Raw genomic sequence first — 15,510 nt, 5'->3', positions numbered from 1 at the left:
AGTATATACTGTATATACTTGCCAGGCCAAACAGCAAGTTCTCAGGAAAAACAGATGTTTAATTTCTAGGTCTTAATTTCTAGGTCTTAACAGGTATATAATGCTTGCTGGCTACCCCTGTATGGGTAAATGTGTTTAGACCAAATATAAAATCCTTCCCCTGCAGCATTTTCTCAACTCCTATCATGAACTTCAAGAATGCCTGTTGCATTCAGAGGCTAGTAACATGAAGTTTGGTCAGTGAAAAGAATCTCAACAGCAGGTGTGCAGAACAGAAAGAGGAATACACCCTTTGTCACCTTCATTTCCCCATGAGAGAGAGAGAAACTTGCAGACTTATCTGCCTATATCCCATTACAGTTGATTTAAACAGACTAGGTATGCGTAGGATTATAGCCCTAGGCAAGTAAGCAATGAATGGGGGATGAGATAAATGAAATCATATAAGAGCTGGAATAATAAGCTTAAATGAATGGTGCTTTCACACTCATAATCTTTGCTAGCTGGATACAGCCAGCTCAGTTGGCAACACAAGCAGTTCCTTCCCTGTAATACCACAATTCAATCAATAGTCCATAGTGCACCATTATTCTTTTCAAAGTCATCTGAATCAGAGTTATTTGAACAACATCTAGGGGGCCACAGGCATCCCACTCCTGTTCCCATTCTTCCATGGTTTATTGTGTATTCAACTGGAGTGAAATCTCCTTGTCTCCTTCCCAAGTTGCATTTGTCCCTCACAGGAAGAATGTCTACCCATATGGTTACAAGCAGAACCAGGGCCGTCTTAACCATAGGCATTAGGAGTGCAGGGCACCCGGGCACTGGGCTCTCAGGGTTCTGAGAGTTGGAGTCCGGGAAAGAGCCCGCCCACTGGAGTGCCGCGGCAGGCTCTTCTGCTGTGGGCAGCTCTCCGTCATGTGTTCAGGGGCAGGCAAGCCAGTGAGGCGCACCTAGGATTGGCGTAGGGACATGGGGAGGCCCGCCCAGAGCGCACTACCCACCTGACGAGCTGCCCAGCCTAGCGTTGCTGCCTCACACTCCTCTGTGCCCTGCTTTGCCCTGCCTGCATGCCTCAATGGCTAGCCCAATGGCTAGCCCAACTCTGGGCAACCAGGGGGAGGGGTGCCGGCCGGATTTTTGCACCCCGGTGCTACATATGCTTAAGACAGCCCTGAGCAGAACAATAAGAAGTCTGGGATATCCCTACATGATTTTAATGTTCTTCAGAAGAGGCAGAGCCAGCTTTATATACTCAGTTCTTATTAAACCATATGCAAACTTTACTCAAGTAAGGCATATGGTACTAGGGGGTCCCAATTTCCCCTATGAATTGAAAATTGCTGATGGTCTTGTTGAACCACTTAACTATTTTGCTTGCCTGTTGTAGCAATTGTCACCTGCTGTGCAACATGCTGTATGATTTTTAATTGCCTTTTTACTGCTTCTTTTATTTCTTATATTGTATTTTATCGTACTTATTGAATTTGCATTCCAATGTAAAATGCAATATAATAAAAGAGGCAGTCAAAATGCAATCAAAAATCAAAATCAAAAAGTAATGTGGACATGTAACAGACCCTCTGAATGAAGCTCATGGACCGTTGTTGGTGCACAGACCGCAGTCTAGAATCCCCTGAGCTACTGGACAACTCATACACAGGTACTTAATGATGCCTGCTTATGTTGCCCAGAACTCTGATTTTTCTCCCGTTAGAAGGTTGATCACCATGACTAAGAATTTATCTAACTCAGACAACTCCGCTCCCCACATTCCAGTTGGAAACAAGAAAAATGCATACATAACACTCCAAAATCTAAAATTCAGTTGAAACAACACTTCTAGAATATATCATCTGCTTGGTTACAAAAGTAAAAATGCTCAAAACCAATGTTAAAACTCCTGAGTCTGCAAATGAGAAGAACCATAAGGACTTTAAACTTAATGCATAACATTGCTCTCCCTCCCAATCCTTTCCCCCATAGTTTAGACATCAAAGATCAGGTTAGCTTTTATTGTTTATGCCAATCAAATAGAAGATACACACCTGACATCCACCTTTCTCCTAAATGAAAGCATGAGGAGCAGGATACAAGAGAGAAAGAGACAGGGCTTAGATTAAAAGAAATGCAGTTTTGAGATGCTTTTCAAAATGGGAAAGATGCATTCACAAGTGCTAATAGCCATAATATTGTGGTTTTCAACATGTATTCCTAGGAACTCTGGCGTCCCTAAAAAGCTTATCAGTGGTTCCCCAATAAGAACATATATTGAGGTGGAAAACTAGCCAGTGCCCTGCATGAACTAACCACCTCAAGTTTCTCTGAATACACAGAGGTTTCTTGGTGCACAAATGGATATGGGAATGAATGTAGAACATTTCTAACGGCCACCCTTTCTACTGTTTCTGTAAAAGCAGCATGGCCAACGAACAGCTTCTAGTCCTCAAGACAGGTTTTTCCACTGAATGTGAAATAGTGAACTTGCAACATTCCATTTGCCAAGCCACAAACATTTCAAGTTATGATTTGAAGAGTGCAGGAACTCAATTCTTCTCCCTCTAGAAGATTCCAGTCATCTCTTTAATTGAGGGAACAACTACAGGTGTCAAAATGACTTGTAGTTTTTGGTTGGCCTTTTCTTTTTACACACTAGTATGCCTCTCCATATGAAAACTGCTGTATTACAACCCAAAAGGTCCAGGCCTATGTCTCTTAACAGGTTCCACAGAAAGGTTCACAAGTAGTTTATGATGATTAACCATCTCCCACATACTGTTCGTCCTCAGCATCTTGCACCAAGCCACCCCATTGCCTGCTACAGGAAAGGGCAGCAGTTTAAATAAACATACCTTTAAAAGAAAAAGAATAAAATTAGCTAATCACAACCTTTTCTAAAGGTCTCCCATTGTTCTGGGCAACTTTCAAGGCAGGAGTGGGAGGACTCCAGAAGGCCAGAGATGCCCAGACAGCCTACAGGGCAGAAGCAATATTTAGATAGCAGAGCAATGAGTGGAAAATGTGTTTGCTGGAAGGAAGCAGGGGGAGGGCCCAACATCTGCTATGAAGAGGCCACTTCCATCTGCCCAGTCATATGGCAATAATATCATTAATTGTTTACAATGTGCTTTTAATGTGCTAAGTGCTCTATTGTCTTTATCCCGTTTCCCTCCACAATGATCCTACGATGTAGGACAATACTATCTCTCACCACCTAGGACAGAATGCAACAATTCACTCTCTTCTTTCATTAGACTGCCAAATGCTCCCAGGAAATATCCCCCCACCCCGGGTAAAAATATCTTATTGCCATGTTTGCCAAGTATCCTATGAGCTGAATCTGGACTGCTGAAAAGTTACACTTCACAATATCCCAGCTGCATAAATGACCCATCGCAGCAAGATGTAGGTGCACACACACATGTGAGAATCACTCTGGAAGCCATCCCATAGATCAGGCATCCCAGATGTTTTGGCCTACAACTCCCATGATCCCTAGCTAAGAGGACCAGTGGTCAGGGATGATGGGAATTGTAGTCCGAAACATCTGGAGGGCCGAAGTTTGGGGATGCCTGCCATAGATGCTCCCTCTCCTCCTTCCATGCTGCAGAAGGATGTTGCAGTCCACAGCAAAAATGCCATAGGAGTTGCATGGGGAAATCAAGCAAACATTTTACATTTGAAATCACAGTGGGATCTTAGCTAAGAATTCTGGTGCAGCCACTGTGCCAACCTTGGAAGTTGGGACTTGTGGCTTCCTGTTACAACCCCAAACAGGCTTTGCTGTTGACCAATTGGACCTCCATGGCTTCCCAGGCATTTGCCCTCTTATCTCTATCTTTCGGTAGAAACTCAATCTCAAGCTTATTCCACATGCTTAACATGCTGATCAAAGCACAAGGCTTGACCCATTTGGCACGTGTGCCTTACGTTGTTTCCTCCTGCCTTGTTTGATGATGTTGAATAAGTGGGTCAAGGCCTAATTACACGTTACAAGGGACATGTGGCTGCCACCTCCCCTCCCCCGCTCCCTTAGCCTCCCTGGTATTATTTAGTTAAATAAGGCACGCAACCACATTAGGCACAGCATTCTCCTCGCTCCCACAAGCAGCAGCCAAAGCCGAGTTTATGTCTGAAAAGAAAGAATGGAGGAGGAAATGTGGAGTGTGGGTAGCCACGTAATTCCCTGAAACACATAGTTGGGCTCTCAGTCCAGTGAGGACTGCTATATGAAGAATCCTGTCTGGTGGCTGGACCCGGAAGTCATTCTGGGGCAGCACTGGAAGCAAGAAGGAAAAGGAGGAAGTGACTGCAAGTTTACATTTACAGTGGCTGTATGACATCCAGTGATTCCCTGCACGTACTGGGGAAACGAGCTGGAAGCTTATTTGAAGGGCAGAAGAGGAAATCAATATAAACCTAGGATCAGCACAGGATGCAACTTGGAACATCAGACGGTGGGGCATCAAAACATGGATTGTCCCCAAAATGGTACCCCCTGCTATCTAAGCCCAGGCATTTAAACTGACCCAACTTACTGTATCCTATTAACATCTAACAGAAAGAGCTGGAAGCAAGAAAGGAGAAGGAAGAACTTGTCCTTTCTTATTTCCCAGCATGGGGCATAGATGTTGTGCAGCACGACGGAATAATATGTTTACTACAAAATTAAATGCATCCCTTCGCTCAGCTCCTGGGCAAAAGGTACTTACGTGTTGTTGAGGATTTGGAGGCGTTCCCCTTTCTTGAAAGAAAGATCTGATTCTGTTCGTGATTCATAGTCATAGAGGGCCACAAAGGTGGTGACTCCACCTGCAACAAGACAAGTTCAAGACTATAGATGAACACCATTGCATATCAAATTTAGTCAGGGCTCTTGTTGTAAGAGCAACGTGTGTTGGGGAAATTAATGTGCTGAAGACCCCTTTGAGTACTTTTTACACCACGTGCAATTACATGTAAGTAGGAAGGGCAGCACTGAGGTCAACGGCCCCACCGTGGCATATGAAAGTCTTAAAAAGATCCCTGTGCAAAGAGTTGTGCATGTGATGGGACTGAAGACCCTGTGTTTCTAGACACACATCTACTTTGGGGAACAGAGCCTTCTTGCCACAACTCCGAAAGCATGTTCATTATACATGCTATAAAAAAAGTCTGGAAAAGTTCTACACATGGTAGGAATCATACTGACCAGCTAGAGGCCCGCAGCGCTGAGGAGAGGTAACCATATCAGATGTATTTGAGCCACCAAAGAGTTTTGGTTCTGTGGTAGTTGTTCCAAACACACGACTGGGAGTCCGATGAGTGTCTGACACTGTGGTTTTGCTGGGTGTCTGAGAGGCAGAGCAACCGCCATGGATATTTTCTGTGGATTCCAGACTGCGCCTCCGTTGACTGGGGTCTTTGGGTTTGCTCTTACTGCTCCCCATGATTCACTCTACAGGAGAAGAGGACAGCAAACATGAAGCTACGGCCTGCTGCTCTGAATGAGCAAGTTATTGGATTCAGGAGGACACAAAACATTATCTCACTTTGGTAGGGCTCCAAGATCAATTAAGATTAGGCAGCTGCATTTGGAGAGGTGCCCTCTGCTCTGTCAACACTGCTTCAGAACAATTAGATCTCACAACTGGCATGAGAAGATTTTCTTTGGTTGCAAACCCCACTTCTGGCGCTACCCATGGTGCTTTTTTATTTTTATTTTTTAAGCTTGCTAACTCACTCCATTCTAAATTTGTTGGAAGATCATTGGGGTGGAAGTTAAAAATGTTGTGGAATAAATAAGAATCCTTGAAAACAGATTGTGGAGGGGTAGACATATTAGTCAAATGCAGCAATAACTACAAGGTCCTTCTGTTATACCTTAGTCATCACCATTGTCATCATCATATTTGTATACTGCCTTTCCATAGTTAAAACTATGATCAAGGCAGTTTACAAGATGAAAGAAAGAAAAAAGATGAAAGGATCTACATAATTACAAACATGACAAAATAGTAATAAACAATAAATAAAACACACCTAAAAGTGCACAACCGAATTTAACAATTTCCAAACTAAAAATTAAGAAATGAATTTAAAGAGGAAGAAAAAAGGAATATCAGTAACGCAACAAGGTCCCCTAAACAATACTGCGCCCAAATTTATCATTTTATTGTGGCAGGAGCTGAAGAAGACCAAGGTCAAAACGTGTTTTTGTTCTGTGATACTTTTTGAGTTACATCTGTTTAGTTTCTTGTTATTTTGGCAGCATACATTGTTGGTGTTTGTATTTTTTTGCTATTGGATCTTGGAAGATACAGATCTTCCAAGATACAGATACTGATTGTTTGCTTTTAATTGTAATCAGAATTCATTAAAAAATATTTTTATTTACCATACACATTCACACTAGTTTGCTCCCAAATTTTGCTCCCAATTTCTCTTAAAATCATGTCTACAGTTGGTTGGGATTCATTTCCCTTTCTGTACAGCTCAATAAAAATAAACCATGTAATACACAAACATTAAATGGAGAGGGGGAAATCTGATCTTGCTCTCCACCCTCAAAGGCCTGTGCAAAGCGGTGCATCTTGACCCAGCACTGAAATGTATACAATGGCTTGGCCAGATACACCAGTGTGTGTGTGTGTGTGTGTGTGTGTGTGTGTGTGTGTGTGTGTGCGCGCGCCTAGAAAAGCCCTCTTGCACACAGGATTTACATACGACAAATTCCCAGGGTGGTATGACAGCCAACAGCACCTCCCCTGCAGTTCACAAAACCTAGACAGCTCTATAAAGAAGAATTTTAAAAAAAGAAGTATTCCTCTTAGTTTATTTTAAAAGGAACAGTGAATACAAACGGGTGTGTGTGTGACAGAAACAAATATTATGGTGAGCGTAGCATTCTTAACCTTGGTTACAGAATTCTTTTTCGCCAAAGGACTCTGAGGTCAATGTGAGAGAGATAAGTTATAGGACCAATGAACCCAGCTAGGCAGAGAAGACAGTTCTGTCTGGAGGATTTCAGTCAATAGGGAATGGGAGGCTCTTGATGTTTCATTACTCACACACTGGTTGGGCCGGGATCTCACTTGCTGAGTGACATGGCTACATGTCAGCCCGACTGAAGTAAGAGGGAGGAATTGTCACAGCAAGATTCAAAAAGATTAGACCCCTTCCCTGTGTGTGAAGCCATCATCAGGAACGGATGGCAGCCATATTCCCACTTCGAGATACTAAGGTATCATGTAGCTATTGCTAACCTATTGTGAGATTTGGGAACTTCAGCTTGAAAAGACACTGTCATTTTCATTTTAGTTTTTCTTACGCAGAAATAAAAGCTTCAACATACACCACAATGATCACGTTTGTTTATTTGATTAATCTTGGGGCCAGAAGGAGCGAGTCTAGCAAACTGTCTAAACGTACAATCCTACACGCACTTCTCTGGGAATAAGCTCCGCTGAACGCAGTGGGGCAAATGCTGAAAGAACACATTTGAGCTCCTTGGAGGAAGCAATAAAGTTCAACCCTCACCTCCGCCATTATCTCATTAGAGTAATCATCTCAGATTCCCCTTCATACATTCAGTCAATGCGTGCAGAAGAGGAAATTATTATTATTATTATTTATTATTATTTATACCCCACCCATCTGGCTGGGTTTCCCCCACCACTCTGGGCGGCTTCCAGCAAATACCAAAATACATTAAAATATCACAGATTAAAAACTTCCCTAAACAGGACTGCCTTTGGGAGGGTGTTCCACAGGGTGGGAGCCACTACCGAAAAGGCCCTCTGCCTGGTTCCCTGTAGCTTTGCTTCTCGCAGTGAGGGAACCGCCAGAAGGCCCTCGGTGCTGGATCTCAGTGTCCGGGCTAAACAATGGGGGTGGAGACGCTCCTTCAGGTATACAGGACCGAGGCCGTTTAGGGCTTTAAAGGTCAGCACCAACACTTTGAATTGTGCTCGGAAACATACTGAGAGCCAATGTAGGTCTCTTAGGTGGTCTCGGCGGCCACTCCCAGTCACCAGTCTAGCTGCCACATTCTGGATTAATTGCAGTTTCCGGGTCACCTTCAAAGGTAGCCCCACGTAGAGCACATTGCAGTAGTCCAAGCAGGAAAGACTGCAAACTATAGCACAACCACTAAGAATGTAAGAAGAGACTGCTGGATCAGGCCAATGGCCCATGTAGTCCAACAGCCTGTTCCCACAGTGGCTGACTACCGTGTTTCTCCTAAAATAAGACGTGCCTCTAAAATAAGCCATGGCACGATCTTTTAAAGGCAAAAGAATATAAGACATCCCCCCAAAATAAGACGTGTTGGGGGGTACCGGTACCTACCCGACCCAGCTGGCAAACGCAGCAGCGCGCGCCGCGCCGAGCCCCAGCACAGCGGGAGCCCCAGCACAGCGACGCGCGGAGCTCCGTCTGAACGGGCCCCAGGACCCGGCAGCGGGCGGCGCGCGAAGCCGCAGGACCCGGCAGCAGCCCCAGCCGCGCCGCACCGCACCGCACCGCGTGAAGCCCAGGGACCCAGCAGCGGGCGGCGCACGAAACCGCAGCAGCCGGCAGCAGCCCCAGCACTGTGCACCGCACCGCGTGAAGCCCAGGGACCCAGCAGCGGGCGGCGCACGAAACCGCAGGAGCCGGCAGCAGCCGGCAGCAGCCCCAGCACTGTGCACCGCACCGCGTGAAGCCCAGGGACCCGGCAGCGGGCGGCGCGCTCTCCCCAGTCCTCCGCTCTCGCTAAGCAGAGTCCGTTCACAGTTTTGACTGAGTTTCAAGCTCCGTGGGGAGGACGTCTTGTTTATAACAGCCTCTCTAGTTTGGGAGAGTTCGGCGCTTCCTCGCCGGGATTCTGGGCGTTGGCGCTGGGGAGGTTAGCGGCCCCTAAGCGCTGAAGTTCCCTGTTGTCCCCTTCTCCCGCCTTTTGGCTTGAGCATGGCTTCGGGAGACCCCTTTGCGCTGCCTTGAGCTCACGCCCTCAGGTTTCCCCCCTGAGGTCGGGGTAACTTACGCCAAGTCCCCCGTCTCTCTCTTTCCCCCAGCGTCGGGTCTGCCTCAAGACAGCAGGAGCGCAGATCCACACCCGGACTTCAGAGCGCCATTCCGAAGCCGCAGAAGCCGGCAGGAGCCGGCAGCAGCCTCAGCCGCGCCGCGCTGCGTGAAGCCCCAGGACCCAGCAGCGGGCGGCGCGCGAAGCTGTAGGACCCAGCAGGTGCCGTACCATGCTTAATAAAAAAATAAGACATCCCCCGAAATTAAGCCGCATTGTATTTTTTTAAGAGGAAAATAAATATAAGACGTGTCTTATTTTAGGAGAAACACGGTAGATGCCTGTGGGAAACCAGCAAGTGGGATTTGAGCACAAGAGCCCGTTCCCCTCCTGTGATTTCCAGCAACTGGTACAACATCGCTCAGCAACAGAGAACATAGTTTACAAAGGGAGGACCCATGTTCAATTCCATCAACAACAGTAAATAATCTCAGGCAAAAGGGCCGTGAGAGACCTTCTGTGCCAAGACCCCAGTGAACTGCCAGAGTAGTGAGTAAGATGGACCAATGGTCTGATGTCGCACAGGGCAGCTTCAATATGTTGATGCAGGTGGAATGCCAGACCTCTATGCATACTGATATAGCAATGTAGTAGTGCCTTTCTCATGTTCTGCACAGTCCATGAGCAGGGTCGGCAGCTGCAAACTCGCTCTCCACAAAGCACTGGTTAAATGTTTGGAGGGGTGTGTGGTAGCCAGCTTTATTTTATGCATTTATTTATCCAGAGCATTTATTTCTCACTCTTCAACCAGAAAGGCTCCCAGGGCACCTGACCTTTCAATAAAAATAACACAGCCCTTGCCTTCAGAATTACAATCTAAAACGATCAGCAACGCAAAGGGAAAAGCAGATGGGGACAGAAGGGGGTGGGAAGCAAATTCTTGGCTTACCAAGAAAACGTGAAGTGTTTTGAACACTTGCGGATTGTTGTTGTTTGAGATTGAAGGAGAATAAACACAGAACTTTCTGCACTGTAAGCAAATTGTGGAGCTTTCATTCTTGGCTCCTCCAGTGCCTAACAGCCATCAATAGAGTTCTGATTTATTTCAGGATTTTGAAAGGCACCTAAGCTAGTAGCTGCTTTCCATATCATGTGAATTGGGGCTCCTGTAGTGAGCATATCTTAGGTTTTAAATCTGAAGGCACCAACTCAGTGCAAGGCGAGGAAAAGCTCTTGTCTTGAGAAGAAGAAAAAACACAGTGTTTTCAATCACAAAGATTGTACTCACACAGGGCCTTTTTCTACAGTCTATTCAACACATGAAGGCTAGGGCAGGCCTTCCACTGTGATCCTGTACTTATTCCTCACCCCTCAGCAAAATGTGTTCAGCCGGTGTCATTTGCAATTAGCGGCTTGAGACTCTGGAGAGGCACTGCCAGTTAGAGTCGATAATCCTGGGGCTAAAAGGACAATAAGACCTGGTAGCGTCTTATGATCCTTGCAAAACATTAACTCCCTTACAATGTAAACTTTGATTAAACGATGATTGTTTGAGGCAACCCAAGGTATTGATGGCCTTAGGCTCTGTGTACACTATATCTTTAAAGGACATTTGAAACACATTCTTTCCCTCAAAGAATTCTGCGCACTGTAATTTGTGAAGGGCTACTGGGAATTGTAACTATGTGAGGGGTAAACTACACTGCCCAGAATTCTTTGCAGGAAAGAATGTGCTTTGTATGGAGCGCCTCCACCCCCGTGTTCAGCCCAGACACTGAGGTCCATCTCGGAGAGCCTTCTGGTGGTTCCCTCACTGCGAGAAGTGCAGCTACAGGGAACCAGGCAGAGGGCCTTCTTGGTGGTGGAGCCTGCCCTGTGGAACGCCCTCCCATCAAGGAAATAAACAACTATCTGACTTTTAGAAGATAGCTGAAGGCAGCCCTGTTTAGGGAAGTTTTTAATGTTTGATGTTTTATTGTATTTTTAATATTTTGTTGGAAGCAGCCCAGAGTGGCTGGGGAAACCCAGCCAAATGGGCGGGGTATAAATAAATTATTATTATTTGCTTTAAGTGTGTACACAGCCTCAGTCTATATTAGAATATATCTAGGATGCAGTTATACAAAGTCTTGCTGCTGAGCTTTGTATCATAGTAAAGCACCTTAATATTGATTTTTAAAAAATGGGCATTTAAGAATATGATCTGGAGGAATATAATTTTTAAAATATATCCCTTGGGTTTATTGGCTTTATTTCCAGCTCAAGAAATAGACATAGGTGAGAAAAGAGGCTTCAAGGTCAGAGGAAACAACTTAAAGCTCGTTCCTTCAGATTTTCAAAGCCTGTTCTGTTTAGCTCAATAATCAGTATATCTAGAATATCAGTCACTTTGAGTAAATGCCAATAGCGGGTTCAGACTTATGCATGACTGAGCATCTTGTACTAAGCTTCTTTCTCAAAATGCACTGCTCCAAGAAGACTGAACTCAGCCTTTTCCTCGCTCATGTTTTCAGGGCTCTGGGCGCAAAAAATAGGATACAGGAACCGAAAAGGAAGCACTGTAGGAATCAAGGAACAAAGGAACAAAAATGGAATCAAGGAGCAAAGAATGCAAACTGTAAGAATAACTCTGCTAGGTTAGACCAAAGGCACATACAGCCCAGCATCTTATTCTTACAGTGGGCAACCAGATTTTATGTGGGCAATGGGACAGTGGCGAAGTCCCATTTTCAGCCATGCACCTGTTTTGGGCTTTCGGCAAGTCACACTCTCTGTTTCGTGAACAGTAACCTAACTACCATAACTCACAGCAGTGGTGTGGTGGTAAAATTTAAAGTGTAGGAACTCATCACAATGGCTTCCAATGCTACACCCTCTGTTTGTCCCCCACCCCCACCCCAATATATTCTCAAGGAACATGTTATAAAACCAGTTTTAAAAACCCACCTTCATTTTGTTTAACATGCCTGCAATTGATTTCACACCTAGTTTGCCAGTGATGTGGATCAAACAAGACTATTAGGTTTTTTTACACTCATCCCTGCATCTTTATGCCAAGGTGAAGTGGAGTGTAATTGGAAGCAGCCAGCATTCTCAAAAGGCTCGTTTCTGACTGATTAGACATGGCATAATAAGGAAGGCTTTCCTGCAACTGGATTAGTAATGAAGGCGAGCCCAAACTGGCAGAGGCCTCAGGGAAGAAAACTGCAAAGGGACAGAACTCTTTTGAGGTTGTTGCTGGAATGGGCTCTGAATTTTCTGCTCTGCGCCCTGATAAGCATGGAAATAGGGAGAGCACTAAAAGGCTTCCACTATAATCTCCTTCCTTGGAGGCATGGCAAGTTATCCACCACCAACTGACCAATGCTATCCAGGCCACAATATGTCATAAAGGCAGTGCGGGTATCATCTGGAAAAGTGCATAAAGAAGAAAACATCCCAAAGGAACAATGTTACATTCTACAGCAGGGGTAGGCAACCTAAGGCCTGGGGGCCAGATACGGCCCATTCGCCTTCTCAATCCGGCCCGCGGACGGTCCGGGAATCAGCATGTTTTTACATGAGTGGAATGTGTGCTTTTATTTAAAATGCACCTCTGGGTTATTTGTGGGGCATAGGAATTCATTCATCCCCCCCCCCAAAAAAAATATAGTCCGGCCCACCACATGGTCTGAGGGACGGTGGACCGGCCTACAGCTGAAAAAGGATGCTGTCCCCTGTTCTACAGCAACCTCTAGCCAATCTGACCTAGGGAGAAATTCATTCCTAGCTTCAAATATGAAGAATCAGTTAAGCTCAGAGCATGGATAAAACACTTCCTATCTAAAGACACAGCAAGTAGAAGTTGGGCTGTTCTCTCTCTCTCTCTCTCTCTCTCTCTCTCTCTCTCTCTCTCTCTCTCTCTCTCTCTCCTAATTATGGAAATTAAACTCAAGATCACACGGGAGGTGGGAAAGAAATGTTTCCTGGTCCCAATAAGCCTAAAATGCAAGACCCTTCACTCCCTATCAAGTTTTCAACAACTTTTTAACTGTCAGGGACTGGTTGGACACTGAGGAGTGGTGGCTGGATACTTATGAATGGGCACCAGGAGAAGGGGGGTTGGAGACTGACGGTAGAAGGGATCCAGTGATCTGGAGAAGCCTGAAACAGCCCAGAGTCAGAGGAAGGAGAAACTGCAGGACTGGACAGTGAAGGACAGTTACGGGAGGGAGGGAGGGAGGGAGGGAGAGAGGTCAGGCTGGTGTAGAGTCATGGGCTTCCACATCTCCTCCTCCTGCCCCCACCTCTCCTGCTCCACTGACTCCCAGGACCAAGAGGGGACTGAAGTGAGAGGAGCAGAATCAGGTTAGATGCAGACGGATTCTTCGCCTGCTTGCACGCAGCTCAGGTGGGCAAGATACATAAGCTGAAGTCGGGGCCTCTCTGTTGCTGCAACTGCCTCATCAGGTGCACGCCTGGGTGACACATAATGTTCATTCTACACTTGCAAGGAATCCATCCTTCAATGTGGCGGCATCTACTTTCTTGAACTCACTGCCTATTAACATTAGGCAGGTGCCTGCGTTTGCATTGCTTTTGGCACCTGCTAAAAACTTAGGCAAATCTTCTCAGACATGCAATGTTATGACCTTTTCTTGTTTTCATTGATTAAGAGGTAATCAATAATACACAATATTAATAATACACAAAACAAACAGCTCCCAATACAAGGTATGCCTCAGGCTTTGTCACATCTGCTATCTGTAAAGTTGGATTCTTGAGCTGTAAGCTTCAGTCAGATCTCTCTAAACTAAGAACTACTGCACTATAATTCGTAAGTCGAAGCAACCCCATCTAAAAATTCGTAAGTCAAAAAAACCCTATCTAAAACTGCCGTGGTTTCCGTTCGGATGTCGAGAAATTTGTAAGTGTGTGGCCATTTGCCCCATTCGTAAGTCAAAAAATTTGGTTGTCGAGTCGTTCGTAAGTCGAGGTACCACTGTATATTTGATCAGTGCTATTTTTCTAGGAAAAGAGCTGCTGGAACTCGCTATGCCTCCCTTGTTCTCTTAGAACGGCAATGGTGCCCACCAAAAAAGGCTTGTGTTTGGTGCATGTCATTTAGTGTGCAAGCAACTCAAGACTGCTTTTTAAAAGCCATCATGATAATCATTTTTTTAGAGGAGGGTCTCCATATTTTTGAATTGGCAGTATGAATTTAGAGAAATTACTCACATATGCTGTCACCTGACAGAGCTTTCTGTGGCAGACAGGGTGGCAGACAAATCAATCAGTGCAGCTCTTCTGGAATCTACAAAAGAGAAAAACATGGAATGTTAGCTAAGAATTCACACAAAAAAACAAACAACATCTGACTACACGACTTACAGCACCACCCTGAGCGTGTGAGGTTGAAATTAAGTCAGAGTTACTTCAATGGGACTTACTTCCAAGCAAGTGTGCACCACTGTGTGTTGAAAGCAAGACCCACTTGTCCAATGGGGGATTAGGTAAAGGTAAAGGGACCCCTAACCATTAGGTCCAGTCATGACCGACTCTGGGGTTGTGCGCTCATCTCGCATTATTGGCCGAGGGAGCCGGCGTACAGCTTCCAGGTCATGTGGCCAGCATGACAAAGCCGCTTCTGCCAAACCAGAGCAGCACATGGAAACGCCGTTTACCTTCCCGCTGTAGCGGTTCCTATTTATCTACTTGCATTTTTGACGTGCTTTCGAACTGCTAGGTTGGCAGGAGCTGGGACCAAGCAACGGGAGCTCACCCCGTCACAGGGATTCGAACCGCCGACCTTCTGATCAGCAAGCCCTAGGCTCAGTGGTTTAACCACAGCGCCACCTGGGTCCCTAATGGGGGATTACTCCCAAGTAAATGTACTTATTTATTTAATCAATTTATATAGTGCTTACTGAAACAAGATCTCTAAGCAGTTTACAAAAGACAATTTAAAATGTTCACTTAAAAACACACACAATAAAAGCAAATGTTAAAAAGCAAGGCTTGCATCTAAACCACATTTCATTAATAGTGTGCTGAAAGTAGTGTGCATAGGATTGGGTACATCTTTTTCTTAATGCCAAGAAGCTGTGGGGGAGCAATGCAGCTCACTGTATCTTAAGGCCCCTAAATTCACTGATTCCAATGAGCCTACTCAGAGTATGATTAATTTTAGATGTCATCCATTAAAACATGGTGGGGAAAAAAATTTAAGTGCACAAAATAGTGATGGGGAAAAGACTTCTGCCACTCAACAGAAGCATTATCACTGCTATCATCCAGTAAGATCCCCATGACACTCACACAACCTTGTTTCATTCAACGTTCATGACAGCAATAAAAATTATTCTCCTGTTTTATTTCAAATGTTTCTTAGCAGCCGTACGGGTCCCATTTGGAATGGAAAGGCAGGAAATGTTTTAGTCAAAAATATATGGGAGTGATAGAAGCACTGCAATTTTTGCTGGAGAAACATCGTGTCCACACATGAACAGAACTATATGGAGGAAATACTTTGGGATGTCACACTATAA

General features: G+C 45.1%; 1 protein-coding gene across 2 annotated transcripts in view; it reads right to left on the bottom strand.

The window, feature by feature from the left end:
• Positions 1-15,510, bottom strand: part of SRC (SRC proto-oncogene, non-receptor tyrosine kinase) — a 90,065-nt gene that overhangs the window by 25,693 nt on the left and 48,862 nt on the right. The window contains exons 2-5 of one of the 2 annotated variants that reach the window (XM_060277273.1): positions 14,201-14,276; positions 5,192-5,437; positions 4,713-4,812; positions 2,049-2,066 (exon numbers count right to left, since the gene is read on the bottom strand). In XM_060277273.1, the coding sequence (XP_060133256.1) occupies positions 2,049-2,066; positions 4,713-4,812; positions 5,192-5,429 (356 nt within the window). In that variant the 5' untranslated portion in view covers positions 5,430-5,437; positions 14,201-14,276. The remainder of the gene's footprint in view (positions 1-2,048; positions 2,067-4,712; positions 4,813-5,191; positions 5,438-14,200; positions 14,277-15,510) is intronic. The other variant, XM_035122157.2, reaches the window with a different exon arrangement.

Source organism: Zootoca vivipara, chromosome 7 (assembly GCF_963506605.1).
Source record: "Zootoca vivipara chromosome 7, rZooViv1.1, whole genome shotgun sequence".
NCBI classification, from domain to species: domain Eukaryota; kingdom Metazoa; phylum Chordata; class Lepidosauria; order Squamata; family Lacertidae; genus Zootoca; species Zootoca vivipara.
This window is presented reverse-complemented; position numbering and strand designations above follow the sequence as displayed.